Genomic DNA, 27165 nt, shown 5'->3' with positions numbered 1-27165 from the left:
ACATGATTTTATGTGTTTTTTTTAAATAAATGCAGTAAAAGTTCGGTTCCATGTACAAGAAACGGTAATGTGTACTTAAAGAATGGTTTAAAACAGTTTGAATGGTTTTATAAGTCTAAAAAAATTGGGTATGTCTTTAAAAATTTGTTTTTCCACAACGTGAAATTGCGCAAGGGGGTCTTGGAATGCATCCTTTGTGTGAGTTGAGACTAGACTACTAAAATTTATATAATGTAAGACTGCAATTGATTATACAGGTGTATAGTAAGACCTCTTTTGGAGCACACTACTCAATTTTTGTCTCCTAATCTCAGGAAAGATATTTCTTTATTCGAAATGGTTCAAAGGAGGGTTACTAAGGGGACTTTTAAATTAGATCATAATATGATGTCTGGCGTAAAAGGCTTAATATGTATAGTCTTGAAGAAAAAAGTGTCTGGAGGGACATGATTCAGTTGTTCATATTTATTCAAATGAAAGTTGTTAATGGGTTAAATTTTGGCATGGATGACAAGAAGTCATTGTTTTCAGCTATTCAAGTTAGACTAATCTGGAAATCAGGAAACATAACCACTTCAGAACAGCTTATCTAGGGACTAGTTGATTGGCTAGGTCCAGGTTAGGCTGGGCCCACAGTCTGTTGCTGAATGTCACTTTCATCTAATATTTGTATAATTCTTGATTATACTTTGTTTTGTATAAATTTAAAGTGCTTGTTTTTGGATGCTCAAAGTATTTTCAATGTTTCTTAAATTTTGTATTTATAAGTAAATTTCAATTTATGTTAATAGTAATCTTTTCATGTTTAGTTTGGAGTTTACGGGTGGTTTGGTTCTTATAGCTGGCAGTGTCAACCTGTTGATTATTCTAACAGTCCAGAAGCTATTGGAGTAAGTTTTAATAAATTGCTCTGAACTTACTAATAAAAAATGCATATATACTCACTGGCCAATGAATTAGAAGCCCAAGATATTTTATTGGACCACCTTTTTGCACAGATAACTGTTCTGATTCGATTGGGCATCAAATCTACAAGCTTCTGGAGTGTATTTTCATCCAGAGAATACCATGCATTGGCTATGCTGCTTTTTAAATCTTGTAAATTTGATAAAAGAGGAGAGTGTTGTCGGGTGCGTACTTCCACTATATCCCTCACATTTTCTATGAGATTCAGATCTGGGCTATGCGGTAGTCAAGAGTGTTCCTCAGTATCCCAATTTTCAACACTTCTGGCATGATGTAGGGGAGACCGGGGCAAGGTGACGGATGTCTTAATTTTTGCGTTTTCCACTAGGAAACAATATCAACTGGATACTAGTGGCTCTGTTATCGACTATTCGTTTAGCAATAGCAAAAATACGCTGAAATTGTCATATTTGTGTAAGTTCTGAAGCTCTGATTGTTTACTACTGCTATGTTATAACTTTTATGCATGTGTAAATAAGCTCTGCTAAAGATACAGGCATGATAGATTGTTTCTCTTTAGTATTTATGAGTAACTTAGTTTATATACTGCCAATTTCCATGAATAAACGGCAATTAATTGCCTTCCTTTATGGCAATGAAGGCGAATCCTTTCAAAGGCAGTTCAGGGTACGATGATGAGCAGAAACACAGGGCAAGATGACAATACTTCTTCTTTACAATTCCTGCTTATGAAGAGGAATATTGTGACTCTCCAACAGAATAATAGTTCGAGTGCTGCAATGCCAAGAGTGGTGGCGTGAGGAATGTTCCAATTATGAAAATGGCAATTTTTATTTGTGACTATTGTTAACTGCACAATTAAACACTTCAACATTACTTTGCAATTCATTCGCTTAATTTGATGCTTTGTAAGATGTAAAAACACAGTAAAAATTTGTTAAAATATGTAATATTTTCAAAAAATAAATTTGGTTCCACCTTTTTCAGTGTTGTCATCTTACCCCGAGGCCAAAGTCATTTTGCCCCAGTACTGGGGCAAGATGACAATTTGTTAAGGTTATAAAAAAAATATAAATATCCTTCATTTATTTCATTTGAAAAATTAAATGGTACTATATTTACTACTACAAAGGACCACTTTAACAGTTCATGTAAAGAAAATTTTATTGTACTTAAAAATAAATTAATAAATAACAAAAATTGTTAGCATAGTCATCTTGCCCCAGTCTCCCCTATGTAGAGTTGGATTATCATTCATGAAGTATGTGTCGCCATCAGAATAAAATTGCAACATTGCAGGTGTACTTGATCTGCTAGTATATCTAGGTGCCGCATGGCTGTTTGTTTACCCTCGAGGAATATCAAGGCCCCACTTCAATGCAAGCAGAACATGCTCCATATCATGTTACTCCCTCCAGACCCTTGCACAGTGTGAGTAAGACAAGAAGTTTCTCTCAGAGGTTTCTAATTCATTAGCCAGTGAGTGTATTAAATCAAGTCTTGCAGTTTGCTCATACTTATGATATGCTAAGTCAGTGATAAACATTATTGTAGCACAAAATTACTGTAATATTGTATGGTATTGTGTTAAAGCAGGATTGCAAAGAAATCCTTTAAATGCAGAAAAAAAAATTGACCTTCTATCTTTGAATTTTTGGACAATTGTACGATATTTGTGACTGATGCTGCTCCAAATAGATTATAAAATGTATAGTTTATTTAGTCGACAATCCTCCCCTCCCCCAAAACCATGTTCCAATACTGCATTGGTGGGGGGTAGTTTAAAATATTCTCATTTTTTGACAGATTCTTCCTTATATAGAATAATGTATGTCTCGATTTTCTTCATTTATTCCTGTTATGAATGCCTAATCTGTTGCAAGGTACATACTCCTCCTGAAAATCTTGAAATTTAATTTTTTCTTATAAGGGCCCTTAAAACTCCTGAATTTTTGTTTTAATCTTCTGATTTTCCCCCCTCTCCTCCTGAATTTTTTTTTTACAAGTAAAGGTGCTTCATCAATCTCAAAATAAAACTTTAACAATCGCTAATTTTAATTCCATGTTGTGAGGCGGCCATATCAAAAGAGCCAATCAAAAATCTTGTTTTATACAGAGCACCCATTGCTTTTCGCAAAGACATGGGATGTGTTTGAACCAACTGAGCGGTTACTCCATTCAAACATGCCCATTACGTTTACTGATCATAACTGCTATAGAGAACGAAGCAAGAGCATGTCCTTGGTTTTGTGTTAACTGCTATTAAGCGTGATTTCTTTATTGCTAATTAGTAGAGCTGTTGCTATTTTGTAGTATATTTAGCATTGATAATACTAAATATACTACAAATACATAATATACAAAGTACTATAGACTAAATATACTAAAAACCGCTCGTGTAATTACACCTGAAAGTTCTGCTTTTGACTCCTGAAAACTCCTGAAATTAATTTTGTCTGGAAGAGTATGAACCTTGCTATTGATACTTCTGTCCCTCAAGTGTTTCATATTAATATAGACAAGTATAAGTATGAAGCAGTAAGTTAGTACCCTTAAACCAGGTCTAAGGCAGAATATACAATATACCCGAAAGCCCGGTTATCACATCCAGAGGCTGCAGTTTCATCCTTGTTATGGACTCATCATTCTGTAATAGTGAATAACCTAGCAGCAGGCAAGTTTCATCCCTTTGAAGCTGAGAGTGCCAACAACTAGTAGCAAAGTTTTGCTCTGAATTTACGAGTTGTAACCACACCCTGGTTGCAAACTCTCGCTGGTGAGCTAAATTTACTTTTCTACCAGTTTGATGGCACTCTCAGCTTTAATGAGATGACACTTTCCTCCAGCTCAGTTATTCACTTTTCAAGACTGATGAGTTCACAGCAAGGATGAAACTGCAGTCTCTGGATGTGATAATTAGGCTGTGAATGTATTGAATGTAAATACAAATATTGTTACTTAACCTCGGCTTAGCTAAAAATTACTTTTCTTAAACTTATATTGTAAATTAGTAAAAAAAAAAAGAATGGGAAGATTTAAAAAAAAAATAATAAAATAACCTAAATTGTTTCTCTTTTAATATTATTTTCCGTGATTATCATTGTAAAACTATTTTGAATCAATACACTTTAAAAAATTGGTTGTGTGAAAAAGTATTTCTTTCTTTTGTTGCTGTTTTCAGGAAATTCCCCAAGACAGAAGTTGAGGGAGAGCTTATTCCTAGAATACAGTGCAATGGGCTGCAATTGAACCTGTAATATTTTGCTCCCTAAGCTTCTCGGGCATGGGCGCCCATATACAAAATTTTAATGGGGGGGGGGGGGGGGGCTCAGATATTTTACCCATGGTTTAGCAGGGTATTTTTCCCACAGAGACCGATTTCAGTACAGATTAGAGTTGTTTAAATTTGACATTTTTAATAACTTATTCATTAACAGCCAGAGAAGAAATCTTTTTTTTTCTCCAAAAGTAAGAAAAAAGTACTAATAGCAAGAAAGTTCTAATTTCTAAGGGGGCTTGAGCCCCCACTCGCCTCTCTATATGGAAGCCAATGTTCTCAAGTGGGGGTCATTGTAACGTCCTGTCCTATCCATAAAACTCGATTGGCTGGTCAACAACAGGGGTGTGTTTGAATAACCGATAAAAAGATAGTGTCTTTATTATTCTTTTCTGTTGATTCCTTTGGTCAAGCGTAAAAGCAATCACTAAATATATCTTCGCCATTTTGCATGAATTTTTTTGGACTCTTTTCATTTCACGTTTTTTGGGTCTCCAGGACTTGGGTTATGCATCCCTTTCTTAGGAATTTGCGTACAAAACCCGCTATAGCGCATAAACGCAAACCCTGCAAGTCGTTCAATGAGAACAGATCTTTGTTATGACTAACCCTAGTAATGTCTTAAAATCGCGAGACCCAAGGAAGTTTCTGATGAATTATTTTTTTTTTTTATATTTTCATGAAGAAACACAATCACGGTTTAGAACTTGAATTGGAAGTTTAAACTTTCTTTTTATGGAATTGTAGGGAATACAATCTTTCAACAAACTTTTATTTATATATTTTTTTTATTTAGATGGCAAGTGTATGTTGGTGGTTTTTTATATCAAAATTTGTTGAATTTACTGATACGGTAAGTATAATAAACATATTTTTCCTTTTCTTTTTTTGTCAAGTAACTAAATTCTACTGATTTTTAATGTTTATTTATTTTTTAGATATTTTTTGTAATGAGAAAAAAGTTTAGTCAGGTGTCAACTCTTCATGTGACACACCATGGAATAATGCCAATAAGTGTATGGATAGGTCTCAAATTTACTCCAGGTGAGAGTTTTTATATTCAATCTGATATGCTTTCTAATGGAACTCTTATTTGTGTAATATATTTGATAACTATAAATGTTCTTCAAGTGATTGATCAAAATATGGGATATTTTTGATATTTTCGAAAATATCATGATATTTCCGAACCCGGAGTGATTCATTTTGTTTCAGGAGCAATATTTGTGCAATACTGTCTTTTGTTTACAAGAATAATTCTCTAAAAACCGGATATTTTTGACCCCACCTTCTTTAAACATAAAACTGATTGAAAATTCATATAAAAATGTATGCTGATTCTTTATAAGGAGCTTAACAAAAGAAAAATAAGAACTCACTTTAACCAGATTACATTTTTGCTGTAATAAAAAAAAGCCAGGAGAATGATTTTTCTATGTCAGGAAAGTGACATATTTGCATAGATCATGTTACCAAGGCCCAGAATTGTATTTGTTTAAAACATTATTCTTTTCTTCTTACCTCTTAATTAAATGTCACATAGCATAAATAATTAAAAAAAAAAAACCCCGTTTATGTAAAATAAAAATATTGTCCGGGAGAGGGATAGCTAAAATGTTCCATACCTCAGTTTGAATCTCAAATTATAATAAGACCACCAAGCAAATCATAACTGCAATATACTTTAGGAATGCAACAAAATGGTGAGAATCAACTGTTGCTTTACTTCAGATTCAAAGTGCCCAAACCTTGGATTTTTATTTGTACTTATATTTATTATAACTATACAAAATACAAATCGAAAATAATGCTGCTACATGATAAAAGGTTGTTTGACCTATAATTTTATTTATTTTTTTTTTTTAATTGCTAGAAATAACTTTTCTGATGTTACTCCATTCTTATTAAAACAACTAGAGGACCCGACAGACCTTGTTCTGTTCAAAATTTGTAAATTGAAAAGTTAAACTTTTTTAATAAACTATTAAGTGTTTGAACTGTTTTGTTGAAAAAAATAAGTAAAAAGAAAATGTTTTATGCTGCTTGGTGTCAGAATGTGTACATTTATAACAACTTGACTTATCTTATGCCCACTGAGCAGTTGTTTTAGAAACTATATTTTCTCTTGTACTTGATGGTTTGTTCCTTCAGCCATCATACTCAAAGGATAAAAAGTGCCCTCAGATGTTAAGTGTAAAAACTAACTACCCATCTAGAACAAAAACGGGAAATCCCGCTGCAACATTCCCCATATGAAAAAGAATTCGAAAGGATATAGTTTAAAAAAATGATAAAGGTAAAAAAATTCTCTGAATGAGCCGAAAATCACCTTCCCCTCTCCGATGTAAAATGAACACATTCTTCAACTAAATTGACTAAACACTCTTTAAAAACGAAAAACAATTCTTTGCAATTTGAAATATTTTGCCAAATAAACAAAAAATACAATAAATTACATTAACAGCAGCTTTAAAATGTAAACAAATGATCACGCAACTCTATTGTTTATAGACTGTAATTCAGCCCATCAGTGAGCGAAGCTAACTCCGACCGATTAGCGGTCCAATCTTTTGAACGAAAACTTCATATATTGCCTAATTTGTTCTTTCCACCAAAGATAAAGATCTTCTAGTGCACTGATCTTTTGTGTACAGAACTACCCTGTTGTAATTTATCTGGACGAAAATAAAATTTGTTTCGTCTTTAAATTCCATCATCTTTTACTGATTAGTTTGTACTGATTAGTTTGATAATCCTTAAAGTATTCTTGTCATTGGTGCCAAAACTCAGATGGATTTCAGCCGAGAAACAAATGTTGCTTGGTACGGTACTTTCTGATCATTTGGTTAGGAAAACCTAAAGCACCGATCCAGTCACATGGATCAATTACGACGACAGAACACACGTTTGTGTGAACCTTCCAGTACTTTATTTTAAAATATATCTCTTGACCTAAATTCGTTGCGTTCAAGAAATGAAGGCTCCACTTTCTCTCTATGTTTCATCTATTCTCAATTGACATATCACAGTAGGAAATTTCATTACAAAAAGCAGAGCTGGCTTTCTTATTTTCCTTTGGCAACAGGTTAAATATTTATTTCAGCTCTCTCTCAACAGTAGGTTAAAAAATATTCATCATTTGGGAGATATAATCATCTAATGTTTAAATTAATTAACAAAAACCTTTCCAATTTGATCCATCTCGCTTCAAAATCATGCTTGCCACAACTCAATAACACACAAAAAATTTGATCAAAATCGGTACAACCGTTTAAAAGCCTTATGGTGACAAACGTCCACACAGAAGATTTTTATATATTAAGATAACTCATTTATTTTTTCCTACAAAATTTTTTGAATAACTAGAAAGTCACTCTTTTGGTGTGTCCCCATTTGTTTCTCAAATATACTTAAATAATTTTAAAATTTTATATGGACATTCCACTAATTTAATTTGTAGTACCGAATTATGCATACTTAAAGGTGCAAAATAATTCTTTGAATAAATTTAATTAGTTAAATATTCAAGGTACATCATTTTAAAGTTTGTCCCCAGGTTTTCATGTCATTCTCTTGTCCTAGGACTGACTTCAATAAAAAGGAATATTTAATTTGCTGTACTACAACACTGTTTATTATCACCATTTTATTGGATTCCTTGGATATTTTGTTAATATGATTTGTCTGCTGTTCTTACTAAAACTTTGAAGTTCAAAAATGGGAATGTAACATTATTGCTGTCATTCTCCTGGACAACATTTTTGTGTTATAAAAAAGAAGGGGGGAAAAAAACTACTCATAGTGTGTAGTTGAGTTAAGAGGTTAGAACAGAAAAATAACATCATTTACCTTAATTATAATCCTTGGCTTACATAACAAGCAAATTACAAGGCAAATGTCATTCCCTGGTGCAAAATGTCATACTCCTGGCACAAAAAAAGTCACTCTCCTAGCATTATTTATAACACACTAGTAATACATTAAGAATAGAATTTATTTCCAAAACATCATTTAGAAAAGAAGATTATAATTTAAACAAAAACTTAATTTGGCAAACAATAAATAAAATATGCAGCAGTTGAGAAATTCTATTTATTTAATATTCTTTTTTTTTCTCCTTTTTTTTTCTTGTTCAGTCAAATCTTTCCAAAAGAGATTTGTTTGTTTTTCATTTTTTAATTTTAGTGTTGCTCGAACAGGTAAATAAAGTTGCGTCAAATTTCTGACTAAGCACAACTTTGTAGAATTGGGTAAATACTTTTTTAAAAAGTAGGAAATCGCTATCTCTTTTTGACTGTTAGACACTAACTGTAAAGTATAAATCACTGTCTTATTACTAGGGGATAAATACATATGTAAATGGTGTTCAACAATGCACTAGCTTTTTAAGTTGTATCCATAATACCTTTCATGAGGATAAATGTAGAGAAAGAAAGGGGGCTCATAAGGCCACTAACTGGCAATTAATTCATCATCGAACAAGTTGAACTATTTTCATAGATTAGTAATAGTGTGTAAGCACTGCATGTGTGTGTGTAGTTTATTTCCCAATAATTAACAATGTGATATCTTTTAAGTCTAATATATCTCATTTATTCCTATTTTGTGCAATATATTAAGTAATACAAATGTAAAGGTGCTGTTTCATGTCTAGAGAGTCCTAACTATGTTAAAAACCTATTTAAATTGTCATAAGTAACTTTTATGCACTCTAATTCAGGAAATATTCGGTTTATAAATACAGAATCCTTCTTTCTTGGAAATTCAGTTATCGCAATAAAATCTAGAACGAATTAACAGTGATAAACGAGGGTTGAGACTGTACTTGAATTCTTTTTCCTATCAGTTGTATGAACCATCTATATTTTCAATTTAATGGTGATTCATTTAGGTTTAATGGTGATTCATTTAGGTTATGTTTCTTAATAGATTATTTTTATTATGACATTTACTTTTTTATGATGTTAAATTGTATACTTTCTTCCTTTCTGTAGGTGGTCATAGCACATTTTTTGCATTTATCAACAGCTTTGTTCATATTTTGATGTATATTTACTATGGATTGTCAGCTATTGGACCACATATGACCAAATATTTATGGTGGAAAAAATACATGACAACTATTCAGATGGTAAGGTTTTTTAATTTTTATGTTGTGTGAATACCTTTCATAAATTTCTCTTCCTTACATTTTGTGTACTTTAATAAATAGTGTATTTACTAATATTGGGCAATGTCGTTCCTTTTTATGCTCCATTCATGAGAAGATCGTACATGTTTTTGAGTTTTGACTCGTACACTGAACTCGTTCATTTAAAAATTTTGCTAGTGATATCTCCATAAGGCTTACTCACTTACATTTAAAAAATTTCGTTGGTTTTGTTGTATTCTTTTTAGGAAAAGCGATTACCTATCACTTCGAAAATATATAATAAATACCAATAAAAATTTAATAAAGAAATATTTTGATTAAGTTTAGATGTATTAAGCAATTGTAATTAATTTTGTAAGCTATTTCTTGGTAATCTAGTGAAAGGACATCTGTTTTTGATTTCAAAAGTCGCAGGTTTGATTTCTGCATGGTAAAAAATTAAACAGTTAAATCTTGTTAAATGAAAAAATAAATAAAATGACATCAAAAAATTTACAGAATTGATCTTCAATGATGAAATTTATCCAGTTTTTGCTGAGATTCGGGCTTTTACTATTGGTTTAAAAAACTTTCCATCCTTTTTAACCTTTATCAGGCTTTTTTTCCTTATTTCTAATACTTTCTATTTTTCTCCCTCGAATCCTAAACTCCTTGATTTCCCCCAAAAACGTGATTTTGGAAAAAATGCAAACGTCAAACACGTGGTGCTTAGCAGAAAATTCCATGCCTTGTTTGAGATTTCAATCCGTTTGTATGCTTCAAATATTTCAATTATTTTTAATTTGGAAGGATTTTTAACATATGCTACCTCATATCTGCATGTATTATTCATAATTATAATTTTTTTATTTATTTATTAAATTTATTTTAGTTGTTGATTCCTTCCATGCAAAATCAATAAAAAAAAGTGTTCAAGCACCTGTAGTCTTTTATTTCAATGGAATTCAGCATGGTTACTCTTTTTATGTATTTAAGAAAACATAAACAATATTTCTGGCAAATCTCAAATGGTTTAGGTTTTGCAGCTTATTAAAAGTTTTCGAATTTCATAGTCTTCATGATTAGTAAATGATGCTACTGCAAGTTGCTTTTTGTTTCTAAAATAATATTATGCAATTAAACTGAATATAGAATTCCACTCAAAGTAGGATATCAACAAAATGGAAAAGATAACAAATTTTTTCCCGGAGGGGGGGGGGGAGCAGGTAGGATATTGCGCCCTACACGAACTATTTTAATGCAATTTTTGATATCATCCATTTTCTCCGTGATCTTATGAAAAATTTTTTGATTTCCTCCTTTTTGCTGTCTGGTCACTCTCATCTCTGGATCTTTTTAAAAAAAAAAAAAAACACTGGCGAATATCAACGAAATTTTTTTTGAAGGGGAAAAGAAAGATAAAAATAATTTTAAATTCATTAAATGAAAGTAACATCAAAGGCTATAAAACAAGTTAAGAAATTAAATGAGGTCGAGAGAACTGCATAAAATAAATGTTGTCCAAAAGCACAGGTATTCATTTTTTAGGAGATCTCACTGCACCATTCATTTTAAGGAGTCTGTCCTTCAGACCCGTTCATTCTTAAACGACATGTCCCTTCGATTTACAAAGTTACCTTATCGTTCTATGTTTGGACACTTTGCACACTCATCTGCCAGTTTCAAACTGGCCTAACAGGACCAAATTTTTGAGAAGGCTCACAAATATCTCCACAGAAGCCACATGACCTGAGCCTTGCAACGTCAGGGCTCCAGGCTAGGAGTTGAAGGATTCAGAATGTACTATTGCTTCGTTCCATAATCTCAAATCGCTGATTTCCAGGTGTTTGATGCCTCCCCAATTCCAATCATTCGCGTAGGTTACAGAAAAACAGTGTCAGCTGCACAGTGCACAAGCCAATGTATTCCGGACTCTCTCTTAAATTCTTCTTGTGCACTGCACTTTATAAACATAACTGGTTTTCCAATTCCGCAATAAGCCTTTTTAAGCAGTACACAAATTGTAAAATGTTGATTTTATTAAGATAATCTTACAGAAAGTGAGCAACAGTCTAAATGCTGTCTTTATACAAACAGTTATACAAACTTAAAAAAAAAAAAAAAGTTTATATTTATATTTTTGAATCTTGTTTTAGTGGAAAAATCCAATTTTAATTTAAGAATCTCCTCCCCCCCCCCCTTCCCCATCTAATGCTTATGTGATTTTCATCTTATATAGTAACACTACCCAACTTCTTTATTTTTCCCCATTTCCTGTATTTTTAATACGTTACTATGCCTGTAGAATCAAATTTGTTTTGAATCATTATGCATTTGCATTAAAATCAGTTTTACATATTATGAAAATTTTTGGTAAAGTAAATTTGAAACATATTGTTTTTGTAATTTTTGAAAATATCAATTTCGAGTTAGTAATATTTATAAAATGAAAATTTATAATTGTAAATAACATGTAAATTAAAATTTGAAGCTTGTAAAATATTTTAAAAAGTAAAAAATTTTAAAACAGAAATCACATCTTTTAAAATCACCCTCCCCCCCCCCCTATTTTTGCACTTAGCTTATGCATAGCTCTCGCTATTTAGGCTGGAGCAATTAAAAGCTTATTAAAAATTGTTTGAGACATTCCTGAAAAACTATGCTTGTTAATTTGGCAGTTAATCTCTGAATTACAGAGAGTAGCTCACTATGAGTGAGGATAACTCACTACAGAGATTAGTCTCACTATGACATTGCAAACACAATAGTTTTATTATACTGGTTTAGCATAAAAGAATATCCTGGTTTTAAAATTTTATGTTTCGTAAACTCTTACACTTAGCACTATAAATGATACATAAAAATAAAGATAAATTGTGAAAGTTTTTTTTTTTTACGTAAGTAACTACTTAAACGTGCACATTCCGCACTAGTTCAGCCAGAAATTCCTTCTAGAGGGTTTTTTTTTTTTTGGTCACAACAGTCCTTACATGTTTCTTAACTACTGTATTAGGATTGGCAACAATGTTTAAACCAAGATGTCTGGAGGGGGTCCCCCCCTTCACTTTGCTGCCCCTGGCTGACCCCATGTGACTTTTTTTACGAGGTTTTGTCAAAGACCGTGTTTTTACAGCACCATTGCATTCAACATTTCAAGCCAAAAACCTAACCTTGTGCCAAAAAACCTAATCAAACCAACCAACATTGCAAGAACTGAACGATCGCATGTGTGTAGCATTACGAAAAATTGACAATGAAACACTCCAAAATGTATGTTATAGATGTTGTGGAGAATTTATAATCTAATAATATCTCCCCAATATTTCCTTTGATACTAGCAGAGTGATTTCTGAAATTAGACTAACAAACTATTTCTAACTTTCATGACGTTTATTGAAACAGTAATGTAAATAGTCAAAACACGCTGTAAATGATAAAAATAAATACTAAGAACATAATCTCTCCACATGCTACTTTTGCACGAGATAACTAATTCTGCAATGCAAACTGCATGACTATCGACTAAAAACTTCGACGAAGAAACCTATTTGGAAATAAGCTAACTCCAGCTCATCATTTTCAATAATGGGCGAGCAGCATGAACAAGCAAGTTCGAATACCGATCTAGGGACCGCCTACAACGACAAAGATGATGAAAGAGCGAAAGAACATAAGCCCCGAGCAGTTTAAATATCCCCCTGGTTCATTAGCATATCCGAGTCACGTGAACGGACACTCCTCACTGCTGTTGTTAACACTAGAACGACTGACATTTTCTGTATACCTAGAAAGACTGAAGGGGCCAGTGTGGCCCCTACCCATTTTTGGAGTGAATTCTTTTAAAAATTCTTCCTGAGGGTGTCCACATGCCTAATACATCTTCTTTCATGACTAAATAAAAACTTAGTACTTAATTGTTTTTAGTTTTTCTCTCTATGCTGGTCAAAAGGTTGAATTAGTTTTCCTTTCTAAGAGCAATGGCCACCGTTATGATGGTAAGCAGTCGGTACTGTTTATAGCACTTGGATATCCAATCGGCTGCATAAAGAGGAAGTCACAGGTTAAACTAGAGTGAATGGCATTTTTTTTTATGCTACAACAATTAGGATAAAGGAAAAAAATAAATTTTTAAATTCTCAAAATGCTTAGGGGCCACTGTGGCCCGTCCCGTCTTTCTAGGTGTAAGGATCAATATTAAAAGTGCTATGAAGCGAATGATTAAATGATTAAACAAGCATTCAATTAGTGTCATATAATGAACAGTCAGAAATTTCCATTAAGTTCCGTTAGATATTATCCGAGTTATTAAACAACAAACTACGCGAGGGGCCACACAGGCCCCTCCGTCTTTCTAGTGTTAAGCACACGTGCCATCAGATTCCTTCTAGAGGCTTCCATGTGACGTCATCCTATACGGAGTTCCCGCCAAAGGTGGACGAAAGTGAAACCAAACATTCGGACGATTCGACCAATGTGAATGAGTAATGATAAGAATCTTTTACCCCAGTCATGCAGAATGATTGGTAATACATTATAAGTAAGGAAAAACATTCTTTTACAATTGGTGTTGTGAGGTTATGAGATAGGATTATTTACTGTTGTTATTAACGGGCATTTATGCCTAACAATAGATGTGTGTTGCGTTACGAAAGGCGCACACATTGAACATTTTTGTGTGAAAAGAAACTCTCACAGTTTATCTTTATTTTTATGTATCATCTATAGTGCTGAGTGTAATAGTTTCCGAAATATAAATTTTAAGACCGGGATATTCTTTTATGCTAACCCTGTACTGTTTGACCACGGATTGTATGTAATTTGGCAATTGGCCAAGTTAAGACGATTCCATCTGAATGAATCTGGCAGGGAGAAGGAAAAATAGTGACAGGATTTTTATTCACACGTTTTATAACGTCACTGGTGCCTAATTAATTTATTGCATTCTCTAAGTTGAAAAAGTGTGTAAAGAAACAGTTTCTATGGAAACAGCAAAAAGAAAATCCAATGTTTTCATTTTGTCAGGAAAAGTAGAATCAAAATGGTAAGCACAGTTTTATGTTGTTAAAAATACAGCAATTAATTTTTGTAGTAAGAATATAGATCTATTATAGTTTAGATTTAAGAAATGATTCGGTGAACAAACTGTCATTTGCTCAAAACTGCGTCTAAATAGGCAAAAGCGCACATCTGTGACGAACCAACTACCATCCTTGCCAACTAATAGATGCGTCCATTTCCGCCTATAAACCGGATATTATAATTTCCGTGTAATCGATGGTCAGACAGTATTTAATACAAGACAATATACTTGCACTGTATTTATTTATTGAAAATCTTTTAAAATTTGTATGTCTTTATCATTTAGGTTCAGTTTGTGATGATTTTCACTCATTCTTTTCAACTGCTGTTCACAAATTGCAATTACCCTCGTGGCTTCATGTTCTGGATTGGGTTTCATGCTGTCCTGTTCTGGTTTCTGTTTTATGACTTCTACAAAAATGCTTATCAGAAGAAAAAAATTATTGCTTCAAAAGCCCTCAAAAATGGTTCTTCACCCAAGAGTCAATACGATCCTGCTGGTATTTCTAAGAAAAATGGGTTTTCTTCTCTGAATAGTCATAGTTACAAAAGTAATGGATTAAAAAATGGGTATTCTGCAAAAAACGAGTGTGCAAATGGTAATGGAGTTTCACATATTTGTGAAGACTTTGACAAGAAAAGTACTAAGAATGGATTTGATTGTCAAAATGGATTACCTAAAAATGGCATTAAGAAATATGATTAACAATTTTTTTTTTAATTCATTCATTAAATTTTTGAGTACTTTAACGATGTTGGCCAACTCCAAAATTCTAATCGCTTTGTTAATAAACCTCGTTAATGTAATCAGCTTCAAAAAGCTTGACAGTTGTTGTCATGAATATAAGAATAATGAATTTTGAAATTGGATCAAGGGTAGTGTTATGCAACTTATGCTGTGCATTCGTTTTATGTTATGGGGACCAAAACAGTTTTTAATGTTCATTTTAGGTGATATGAAAGATAGTAGTTTTTTTTTTTTTTTCAATTTTATTTAATCATACATGTTTCTGTTTTTTGCTAATCTAGAGGAAAAAAAAAATAATGTTCTTTTATCTGTATTCTTTTTAAAAGTACCTTTTACTGCCATTTTTGTTAGAAACTGTTTTTAATCGTTTTTATGATGTAAATAATAGTGGCAATTTTTATATGAATGGTATCAAAAAATTTTTTCACTTTCATTGCACAGTCATGTTTTACATTTCCTTATAAAACACTGTAAAATTTTTTGATGGTGATTACCTGTTGGCCTTGATTGTTCTAGTTTCTTTTACATGATCACTCTGTGTAATTGAATCTCAGGCTTTTAATAACTAAGCTTGACTATTTAATAACAATTGTTACTTATTTTTTTCATTTTGCCATTTTTTCTAAATCTCAATTCCAATACATGTTTTTTAACTTATTTTCTTTAGGGATGTAATGTTTTTAGAATTTAGTGCTTACAAGTTTTTGGAAAATAAAATTTTGGAAACTATGCAAGTTTAGTATACGAGAAATGGGAAAGTATTTTTTATACTTGCACAATTTTAGGAAATGGAATTGCAAAATAAAACTAGTGTAGTTATACATTTGCATTTATATTATAGATATTTTTGGCTAATGTGTCAGCATTTTTTGTAATGATCTTTTTGAGATTCACTATGTAATGTATGTATTACCAAGTGATATAATTATTTGCATTAGATTAGTTAATCAGAGCTACAAAGATTCAAGTTTTTAATGAAACGTGGTGAGCAGATAATATAAGAATCGTTAAATATTTTATCATTCTATGTCGAATAGATTTTAAATACCTTACAATAGCAATCAATTCATTGTTCTGCAATAGTTGTGTAATTTTTTTTCCCTTTATTGTCCTAAATTTGCATTTTATTGAGTTTTTAACTCCTTGCATGTCAATCATCTTAAATTAATCGGACTTTAAAGCCAATCATGTTTTATGCCTCTGCTACGGGGAATTCCAGTTACAACGAACTTTAAGGGACGGGAAATTTGTTTGTTGTAACAATAATTACATTGTAATGGAAATCCAGCAATGTATTGGAAATTAAAACGGCACTGACCGTTTATTTAAATTAAGCTGCTGTTTCGTTGTATTGCTATTCACTGTAACAGGATTTCACTGCATAATTAATGACCACTTAGTACAGTGAAACCTGTGTAAGTTGACCACCTGCAGCGCACTACTTTAGTGGTCAACTTAAGCAAATGGTCAACTTACAGAGGTTGATTTCTTTACTAATAATAAAGCTGAAAGTCTCTCTGTCCGGAGGATGTCTGGATGTCTGTAGGATGTCTGTGACGCGCATAGCGCCTAAACCGTTCGGCCGATTTTCATGAAATTTGGCACAAAGTTAGTATGTAACATGAGGGTGTGCACCTCGAAGCGATTTTTCGAAAATTCGATGTGGTTCTTTTTTTATTCCAATTTTAAGAAAAAAAAAACTATCATAAATTACGAAATTATCGTAACGTGGAACCATGGGCGCAAGCCAATGGGTGAGATAGGAAATTATCATAACGTGGAACTGTAACGTCGGTACAAGCCAATTGGCGAGAAAATTCACCATACATTATTTGTAAATATACAAGCGAACCAAAAGACCTTTAATTTTTGTATTACGGGCGAAGCCGTGTGGGTGCCACTAGTATATAATAAGAGCTAATTCCGTGCCTGAAAAAAGCGGTCAACTTAGACAGGTGGTCAACTTACAAGGGTGGTCAACTTCACTGGTTTTATGAACTGGTGATCAAAGCTGGTACTAGCAGATGAACAGATCACAAAATTTTAAAATAAAATAGTCAAACTGTTTTTTTTTTAAATGTCTCTCAGTGTTCCAAAAATAATCATGCATCATAATTACACTTGTTGGATTTATAATAGCTAATTTTTGTGTATATATTGACTTCTGATACATGTTTTAGTTTTTTTTTTGTTTTTTTAATGATTTATGTCTATTTTAGATTTATATGGAAATTAGAATTAGATTTTTTTTAATGTTTCAGTTTGGAGATTCTCTTTTTGTAAATTCTGAAATCTCATATTTGAAGGTAAATCATTAAGTTTTTGTCTCAAAAAGTAGCCCATGGATAATATCTAGCCTTTAAATCATTTTATATTGTTGGTAAATGCATTTCAGCTATCCTCTTTCTGTAAGTTAAGTGTCCTACTTGCGCCAGGCATAAGCCCGGGTATTCAAACTGCCAAGCAGTTGACTATCGCCAGGGTTTCAGGGATGCCATTTTTTGTAAGGTGCTTATAATTTTAAGAGTAACAGAAATCTCATACACCTTTATTTTATTGATATTAAATTTAAGATTTTCCCTCCTTTGTATTATAATTATCAATATTATAACATTAAATTGGTTTGCAGTTGAAGATCTGTTTGAAAAGTGGAGGATAGAAGTGGCCGGTGAAAAAATAATTAGTAATTTTAGTCAGCACAGGGTTGGAAAAAATGACTAAAATGAGTAAAAAATGCTTATATGCTTATTTTTTATGTGTTTGATGATACTTATTGTTGCGTCAAGGAAGTTTTGAGGTGGGTTGGTGCTTATTTGTCTTAAGTTGTACACATCTCATATAGCATAGTTATGTATACTTCAATTGAAAGCTATTAATATATTTTTTCCCTATTGAATTACGTAAAAGCCAAATTTGTGTCTACAATTGGCATAAAAGTAGTTAAAAACCCTTTTTTGGGTAAGAAACTTTTTCTGGAATTCCCTGTTTGATGCTTTGTAATCTTTGGGATGTGATTTTCATCAAGTTTTATTTAAACTAGTTTTTTTAGTATTTTAATGAAACCTTGTTACATAAGCAGTTGTATAGCTTGTTGAAAAATTTTTTTTAAAAAAATATATATAAGGAGGAGGGATGGGAGTACTTGAAACTTTTTTTTAAATGTAAGATTTTGAATTTTTTATGTTTAGGAAGTGGTACTTATTTCATGTTTCCATTGAAATGGACTGTAAAAATTTTTGGAAATAAGGCTGTATTGAAAAGAATTTGATGATTTATATGTTTCAAATGGTGAAGAATTAGCAATAAATCTCTAAATTAACTTCATTTAGGAAGCATTTTCAATCATACGTTCCTGTTGCGTGTGTTTATTTTTCTCTTTTTATTTTCCTTCTATGTGGTAGAGGTAAAGTAAAGAAGTTTTATACAATAGTTATGAAAAAATTTCTGAGCAAAATCTTTGGTTTCCATTCAGAAGTTAATTACAAATTACTTTCTCATGACTTTTGGAAACACTTCCATTTGCATTATTCAGTTATTTTTTAAATTTAGCCTCCGAATGTTTTGTTTTTGGAACTTTGGCATTATTAATTTTTATATCCTATTGTTCTTCAAAATAGATATAATATTGGCAGGTTAAAAAAAAATGTAAATAACTTATGTTTTCATACATTTCATATTCATAGCTGCCAACTTGTACAATTTAACCATACACTAAGATTTTCGGACGTTTTGTACGATTGTATGGTCTTATGGCAGATTTGTACCATTTTTAGGTTTTTAATCTCTCTGACGCTTTACACATCGCGCATGACGCATTCTATTTCTCTATTTCACGTGCAGCAATGTGTTTGTTATGAGAATTGCACGTGGTGTTCGAAAGTTTGCTATTCATTTAAGTAGGACTAGACAGAGCTGCGTTTTTCTTTATCGGATAACAGCATGGAGAACATTTTAATCTGTAAGAACTTACAGAAAAACTATTGTTTTGAACAAGTTTTTGATAGACAATTTTTGAAAGCTGCAAAGTCAGCAACTGTTCAAAATTTTAGGTTCAAAGAAATAGAATATTTATTTACTTATTTTTAAATTTATTTATTTTTTATTTATTTTTATTTATTTATTTATTTACTTACTTATAAAAGCACAAATCAAGTAAATTTTATCATACTTTAAATTTTAATACTTTGCTTTACAATGGTCGAAAAAGTGTAGAAATATAGACACTGCGTTCATAGTAAGATTTTTTAAGTTGGCATGTTGGCAGCTATGCATATTTATATTCAATGTGTAATTTAAAAAACAAGTAAATTTGCTATCTTTGACTGGAGTTATGTAAAAAATCGCTTTTTAATTTAGTACAGTAACTGCTTGTTGTTTTGCACGTTAAAAATATTTATGATGAATCTAATCTACAAATGTGTGTGAATACAAAAAAATTAGCCTTTTTATTTATATTAGTAAGACTTTTTTACAAAACATAGCCGATGGACATTCACTTACCAAATGATTTAATATATTTCTTTTATTTTTAATTGACATAAAAGTCTGAAGTTGTATCACTAACTGCTGCAATTTCTGAGGAATGAATTTTTTTTTCATTAATTGACAGCGGAAAACATTTTCCCCGGTGATATTCAATATTTTTACTTCTGTAGTCTGAAACTGAAAGCAAAGTTCTTTATTTTTAACTCTCATTTTTCAGAGAGCAAACATAAATAATGATGTACACAAGAAAGCACTAGGTTGAGGGTTTGCAGTACATGTATTTTGTTCAAAGGCAAATTACTTGTGTTGTGTACTATTATACCATTTTCAAACCTTGCTTTATTTATCAGAAATAAACAAAATGTTAATCGCTCGTTCTTGAATGTAAAGGATTAGTATTACTCACTGCCTATCTTTTAGACTTTATGCTGCAATATTGTTGATTTTCATTGCAAACAATGCTGTATAAAATATGTTTACATTTAACACTCTTGTTGACAAGTAAGTAAAAGATTTATATAAATAAAATTTTCTAGTCTATATATATATATATATATATATATATATATATATATATAATAAAACAGTGTAATAATGTCTGTAGGTAACTGTACACTTCTCGGTGAGCCTGTGATGTTACCCTTTTCAATGTTATATGTAATATCAGTATGGTGCTGTATATTTTTTTTTTGTTTGTGTGCAAGTTGTTTCACCTTATTGTGTTGTGCATTTATATGTAATACATTCTCATAATTATAATATTTATGTGTAGTGTGGGGTGTTGTGAGGCTTTTTCTTATTTTTTTAAAACTATTTGTAGTTTATTTAGTTTTTGTTAAGAATTTAATTGATGTGTATGTATATATTTATATTTGGCAAGTAAAAAATAACATTACTAGATCAGATCACTTTTCTTCAGAATATTTTGTATTGTTATGGATGGTGATATCTTGGATTTTGATCTTGGCAAAAAAAAAAAAAAAAATAATAATAATAATGATAATAATAATAAAAATCTATGTTAATTATTTATTATTTTTTTTCTTAATTTTGCTTAAAAGTGGTAGAAATCAAATTTTTGACAAACTTGCTCTTATTACATTACAGAGTTCTGTATATTATTCTAGAATGTTCTTCTAGAATGCTCTAACAATAAAAGAATATTTTGTATTGTTATGGATGGTGATATCTTGGATTTTGATCTTGGCAAAAAAAAAAAAAAAAAAAAAAAACTATGTTAATCTTTTTTTTTTTTTCTTAAATTCGCTTAAAAATGGTAGAAATCAAATTTTTGACAAACTTGCTCTTATTACATTACAGAGTTCTGTTTATTATTCTAGAATGTTCTCAGAAATGTTTTGATTATGTAGCCGCATAATTTATTAAGCGTTTTGTGCATCTGAAACATTGAAAAAAAGAAAAAAAAGAGAGAGAGGGTTTTGGGTATTTACTTGATCAAAATTCTGAAAAGTTTCGAAGTATACTTGTCTCCAGTGTTGGAATTTATAGCAAATATAATCTTCATATCATGAAAAATATACTCATGTTCAGGAGAACTGTTCCATTTTTTTCTCCTTTAATGTTTTGAAATTCTTTAAACATATTTTACTTAATTTGATAACAAAGTACATTGATCTGTAATAGAATTGTGCAGTTAAAATTTATTTTGAAAAGAATATTACCAAAGATTAAATATTTTCTTCTTTCCTACAATCCTATGTAGCTACAATCATTTGAACTGTCATGAATAATTTTTATTGTTTTCCTGGTCAGTCTAAATATAAAAATTATTTTATAAAAATACATTTTTTTTTGCATTATTTCTAAAATAAATCATGTTTTACCATTGTGCATTAGGGTGGATTGAAAAAAAAAATGAAATTTCGAATCTTAATTTGGAATACTCACCAAAAGCTGTTCATGTGTAAGAACAATATACATGTAAAATATTATCAAGTTTGAACAACTTCTTGAGGGTTCTACCAAGGCTTGAATTTCTCCAAAAAAGGGAAAAAAGGTAAATTTTTCAAAATTTTTATGAAAATAATAAGGTTCAAAAATTTTGTTCTAATACCATAAAAATGTTTCCTTTTAACACACTTTTTATGTATCTTCAAAATTATTTACATTCTTTGCAGTATTAGGTTCGCACACATGTTCGTAAAATTTCTTAAAATTTCCAAAAACTGGCTTTTTTTAAGCCATTTTGTACATTGCAATATTTTTCCTTTAAAGTCCAATTTTTTTTGCAATGACTGTGACGAATGTAGTTTTAAATGAAAATGAAATTGTACTTTGTTATATTAACAGTCCAGCACCTATGACAAGGAGCGTAATTGCTTCAAACTGGATCAGTGGTAAATTGTCGCATCTGTCTAGCAATTTACCAATTGGTCCTGCGAAAATTCACGTGAACCAGCAGTTTCACCATCAAGTAATGTGAACAGGTGACACAAAATCTGCTCGTATGCAGTTCGCAGATTAACCATGGGACAGGATGTCCAATTTTATTCTCTATAGCCTCAATTGCACCGTTCTTTTTTCTGGTATTCGTGGTCGTGCCATCACAGCCGAAAGCTAAAAGATCCTTAAGGCTCAAACAAATTTTCAGTTCGAAAATCACATTGCTGTCGCAACATGTTTTCCCGTTCCAGAAGTTGGCGTCACATGACCCAAATAAAGAGAATTGGATTTTTCAACCATGGATTCTTCGCTTATTTTTCTTCTATGGTATCTGCTTCCAACCATTTCTTTTTGTCATAGTTTTGTCTTTTCGGCTATCGAAAAATGTACTTTTCAAACCCTTTCACTTCTAGTTTGCAGGTTTTGAACAGAAGCATGTACTTCGTCTGTGACACCTGTGACACTTCTGTCGCTGTCTTCGAATTTAATTCCTATCAACGACTTTAGAGCAATAATTATTTGACACAGTACCAAAATCCTGTAATGTTTCTGAAGCAATTACTGCAGCACATTGCACATCTGTCAGAAATGCCGTACTGGTAGCACACTCTTGATAGCGTTGGCAGAGAAAGCCTCATTTGTTCCACTTTAGAAGTGACATCAACACTAAAAAATGTTGATGGCTCTGTTGGCGAAAGTATAGCCGTTGCAAATTTTTCTTCTTCTGGAATTGAAACAAAACTCTGCTGTTCTTCATCAGTGTTATTACAACATCTCGTTACGTAAGTGAAAATCTGAAAAAATTATTGATCCTGTCATTCAACGAAATGCTTATTTTTGCCTCCCAGAAAATATTCTCTTAACAGTGATCACTGATGAACGAAGTACATCAGAGAATTGGCTTTGCGAAGATTTTGAAGGACAGACCAGTGACTTCTGTTCATGAAGAAAAAAAGAGAATTCTATAATTCAAGGATTAACTTTAATGCATTAAACTATTCTGATGTTATCAACCGGCAAGAGTGTGCAATAACTGCCACCCCTCTCCTATTTTAGCTCGCATATCTAATGAAAGTCTTCAACAATAGATTGAAAACACCAACGCCTGCCTTCGTTTAGTTCCTCTGTCACATCCAGGTTTAAATAAAAAAGGTTGCAACTTCCCGAGGGTCCCTAATCTGAGCAAGTCACTACTGTGATAGGAACAGGGGACCCTCGGGTGTGATGTGATGTGATGTCACACTCAGGTGGTGGAACGCTTTGCAAATATGGTGACAGAAACTTCTTTGTTTGAGATTAGTCAATCGGCAAGAGATGGCTTCATAAGAGCAGAAATTAAATCTCAAAGTATCATCATTGTTTGAATCAAAAAATGATTTCAAACAGGTTTCATGAATGAATGTGACGAACTGACTATTTTCTGTGACTTTAACTAACTGATACTTTTCAAGTCCTTCATTTTGTGAAATATTGATGCTTATATGTCAGAGCGACTGTGTATGAGTAAATATACATTCTTTGTAACCAATGCACTTCTCTCTATGTTTTTTTTTAGTTAATACAACTAAATAATTTTGATAGTTTACTTCTAATGTAAAATGAATAATAAATTTATACTTAATACATGTGGCTCGGCAGATGGAAAAGTTAGAATGGAACTCGAAATGCAGCCACCTGCTTTTAGTTTATGCTGGGCTGTTAATGTAATAAAGTTTAACTTCACTTCCGTTTAAAACTGCATTCTGTACAGGGGTTGTAAAAAAGAAAACTGGAATTTAAAAGAAGAAATATTGCAATGTGCAAAAAAGCTTTAAAAAAGTCAGTTTTCGGTTAATTTCGCGAATTTTAACGGCTTATGTGCGAACTTAATGGTGCAAGGACTGTAAATAATTGTAAAGATACATGAAAAGAGTGTTCAAAGGAAGCATTTTAACCTTATCATAACAAAAATTTTAAACACTAGTCTTTTAATAAAAATTTTGGAAAATTGACTTTTTTTTTCTATTTTTGGAGAAATTCAAGCCTCGGTAGGACCCTCAAAGAGTTGTTCAAACTTGATAATATTTTACATGTGTGTTGTACTTACACATGCACAGCTTTTGGCAGGTATTCCAAATTAAAATTCAAAATTTCGTTTTTTTCGATCCACCCTATTGTGCACTAATTGTTTAAAAACTTAAAATAAATGCACTGAAAAATTTCACACCCTTTTAAATAGTGTTTTTCATGGTATTTCACTAAAATGCCCCCTCCTCTCTTTTCCGAGGAAACAAAAAAAAAAAAAAATTAAGTTTTACGTCAGTACAGGAGGAACAGTTATGCCTAGACCCAACTCTTGACTAATGTTATTTTTGTCTGATTAGTTGGTGTAATCTGACCCAGCCCCAAATTTCAATCATTTGAATGTTATAGAGGTTGCTAAATAATTAAAATGAATTGAATCCTAACACTTGTTTTAAAAAAAAATAAAAGAATTTTAAAAAGTCACTTAAGAAACTAAAATTAACAATGTGCACAAAGCATTTTCATTTTGATTTTTCCTTGTGCACATTTTCCTCTATTGGAACAATAATTAAAATTGTTCTGAATTAATTGTTCCAGAAAATTCCCAGAACTGAACTGGCCTTAGCCATTTTCTATAGACCTCTGATTCAAACTAAAACCAATCAAAAACTGCATTTTAAATTAGTTTTTTACTTGCACTGTCATTGACCTGGTGTTTTTTGCCCAGTATTTGTGTACTGCACACAGTTTGATTGGCTTGAAATAAATTGTATTATTGTATTGCATGCAGAAGAATATGAAAGTTGAAGGCTAAAAAGAACCTATATTATATGTTGACTCATTCAAATGAAATTGATATATAGCTTTTATAAATTCACACTGAAACTATACATTTTCATTGTGTATTGAAATACAAACATAATTGAAACTATTTGTCTGAAAATTAGTTCTCTCTTTTGGTAAAACCCAGGAGTTGACTGGTTTTCAGATTCATCAATTCAATGGAGGTTTTAGAAATTTTAAGTTATTGAAAATTTGGGTTTCAATTTTGTTGTTGACATAGTTTTAATTCTTCTCTTGCGCAAATAATAGTAGGGTCAAAAATAAAAACATTAAGCCCTTTGCAGAATCCTTTGATTATTGTATATCTGGATGATCTTCATCTTGAACCTCTTGTCTTCTGCATTGATAAAGGGGTTACTTTTAACTTCAAAACATTTGTATGCAAATTTGTTCTTTAATATTTCTGTTTTTATCCTTTGCTACATGATACTAAAATGTTAAAAATATTATAGATGCTCGTTCTATGTTCTATGTATTTTAAAATCAAATTTTAAAATTGTAAAAAATTTTGAAAGGACTATGTTGGTATTTAAAAAAAAAAAATGGAGTAAAATTATGCTGCAAAAGAAGTGTAAACTTCAATATGTTAATTTTATTCTGGGAGAAAAATCATTTTAAAAGTTTGGGAAGTTTTCAGGAGTCTGGGAAAATTTTTCCTTTTTTTTGTTTTGGTTGACCCTGTACTGTATGTAATTAAACATTATCAACAGATTGAATATTGAATTGGTGGAATCTCAAAGTTAGTGATAAAAGGCCCGGTCACTTGGGTTAATAATTAAGAGGTAAATGTGTATTTTAATTGAAATGAATTGTGTGTTTGTGTTTATTTTAAAATTTTAGTTTTTTATTACATACTCTTTCGATGCCTGAGATTTTGAAATATTTATATTCATTTTTGTACTAGTTGTGAAATTTGATGCTTTTTATTTATGCTTATAAAACATAAAAAAATAATTCCTGTATTCCGCTTTACTGAACTAAAACGCTGTTAAAATTCTTGAAATTTTAAAAATGTGTTGCATATATTATCAGTGTTCAATGTTAATGCCTCTTGTATGAATATGCATACTATGTTTTTAATTGGAAATGTTTACCTTTCATGAGGTTTTGATATGAAAGATCTTTGTATCTTGTATGAGGAAAATACTTGTAGAGCTTTGAACTCTCGGCCTTACACTTTATTCTACAAATTCTGAGTACTATCATGGCCTTAAATCCAAATATTTAACTTAGTATTATAGATGGCAGCTCTCAAATGGATTGTAAAATCCAACTTTAGTGTGGCAAGTGGATCTGAATTAGCTAACAATTGATGTATTTAATATCGAGAATGGATTTTATCACCATAAGTATGCTTGTCGGACGTCTCAGTTTGAGCGGGAGTTCTGGTTTTCAGACAAAATCCCGGTTAAAGATATATTCGATTACAGATGACTAAAAAACTTGATTTACTCTGAAGGATTATTTGGAATAATTACTTCGTCATTTGTAACCCTTAACTTGTAAAATTCAATATCAAATTAGCATGTGATGATTTTTACAACAAGATTAAAATCAAAAAAGGCTTCCTAAAAAAGCTGATGAAAAGTATATGTTAATATTGAATATCAAATTTTTATTCCTCACTCAAACTGTTTCATCTAACTAAAGTGACTTATAAATATCAACATGTGGGAAATAAACTGTTTTAAGTTTATCTGCTTGTGTCATTTATTATTACTCCTGGTTTATTTTCACAATTAGTAACCATTTTTTCATAGCATTGAGAATGAACTACCATCCATAAAGCACTCCAAAAACCAGCCATGGGTGTGCATCCTTTTGGTACTCGCAAAGATGTGAGGGGGGGGGGCATTCAGGTTTCCCAGTTGAGCATTTCTGAAATCTGGCAATCCTAACTATAGGTAGTATCTTATATAGTTAAAAACTGAGTGTATGTATGTATGTATATCCAAGTAATTTCTCCCGAACAGCAACCAACTGAACATCGAGCCAGGTATCGATGGATTCATAATCTTCCTGTCTTCATGTTTGGCTATTTAACATAATCCTTTGATAATAATTAGCGGAGATATTAATTAAAAACTATTAATTATGACTCTTAAATTTCAAATTATTCTTCAGTACTTCATCTCAACTTTTTCGTAACAATGCTTTTAAATGCTTTTATTAAAATTTGTTGCGTGAAGAAAATCGTTAAATGTGAAAGATCTGTTGCCTTTTTTTTTCTCGAATATAAACAAAATTTTGGTTTTTGTTTTGAGGCTT

The 27165-nt window shown here is 31.4% G+C and overlaps 1 protein-coding gene across 1 annotated transcript in view; it reads left to right on the top strand.

The window, feature by feature from the left end:
• The window catches only part of LOC129228710 (elongation of very long chain fatty acids protein 7-like), a 66936-nt gene that overhangs the window by 13542 nt on the left and 26229 nt on the right, over positions 1-27165 (top strand). The window contains exons 3-7 of the mRNA XM_054863394.1: positions 810-890; positions 5001-5057; positions 5143-5248; positions 9199-9335; positions 14701-15013. Coding sequence (XP_054719369.1) covers positions 810-890; positions 5001-5057; positions 5143-5248; positions 9199-9335; positions 14701-15013 — 694 coding nt within the window. The remainder of the gene's footprint in view (positions 1-809; positions 891-5000; positions 5058-5142; positions 5249-9198; positions 9336-14700; positions 15014-27165) is intronic.

This window comes from Uloborus diversus, chromosome 8 (genome assembly GCF_026930045.1).
Source record: "Uloborus diversus isolate 005 chromosome 8, Udiv.v.3.1, whole genome shotgun sequence".
NCBI lineage: Eukaryota > Metazoa > Arthropoda > Arachnida > Araneae > Uloboridae > Uloborus > Uloborus diversus.
Note: the sequence above shows the minus strand (reverse complement) of the source record. Positions and strands in the feature narration are given on the sequence as shown.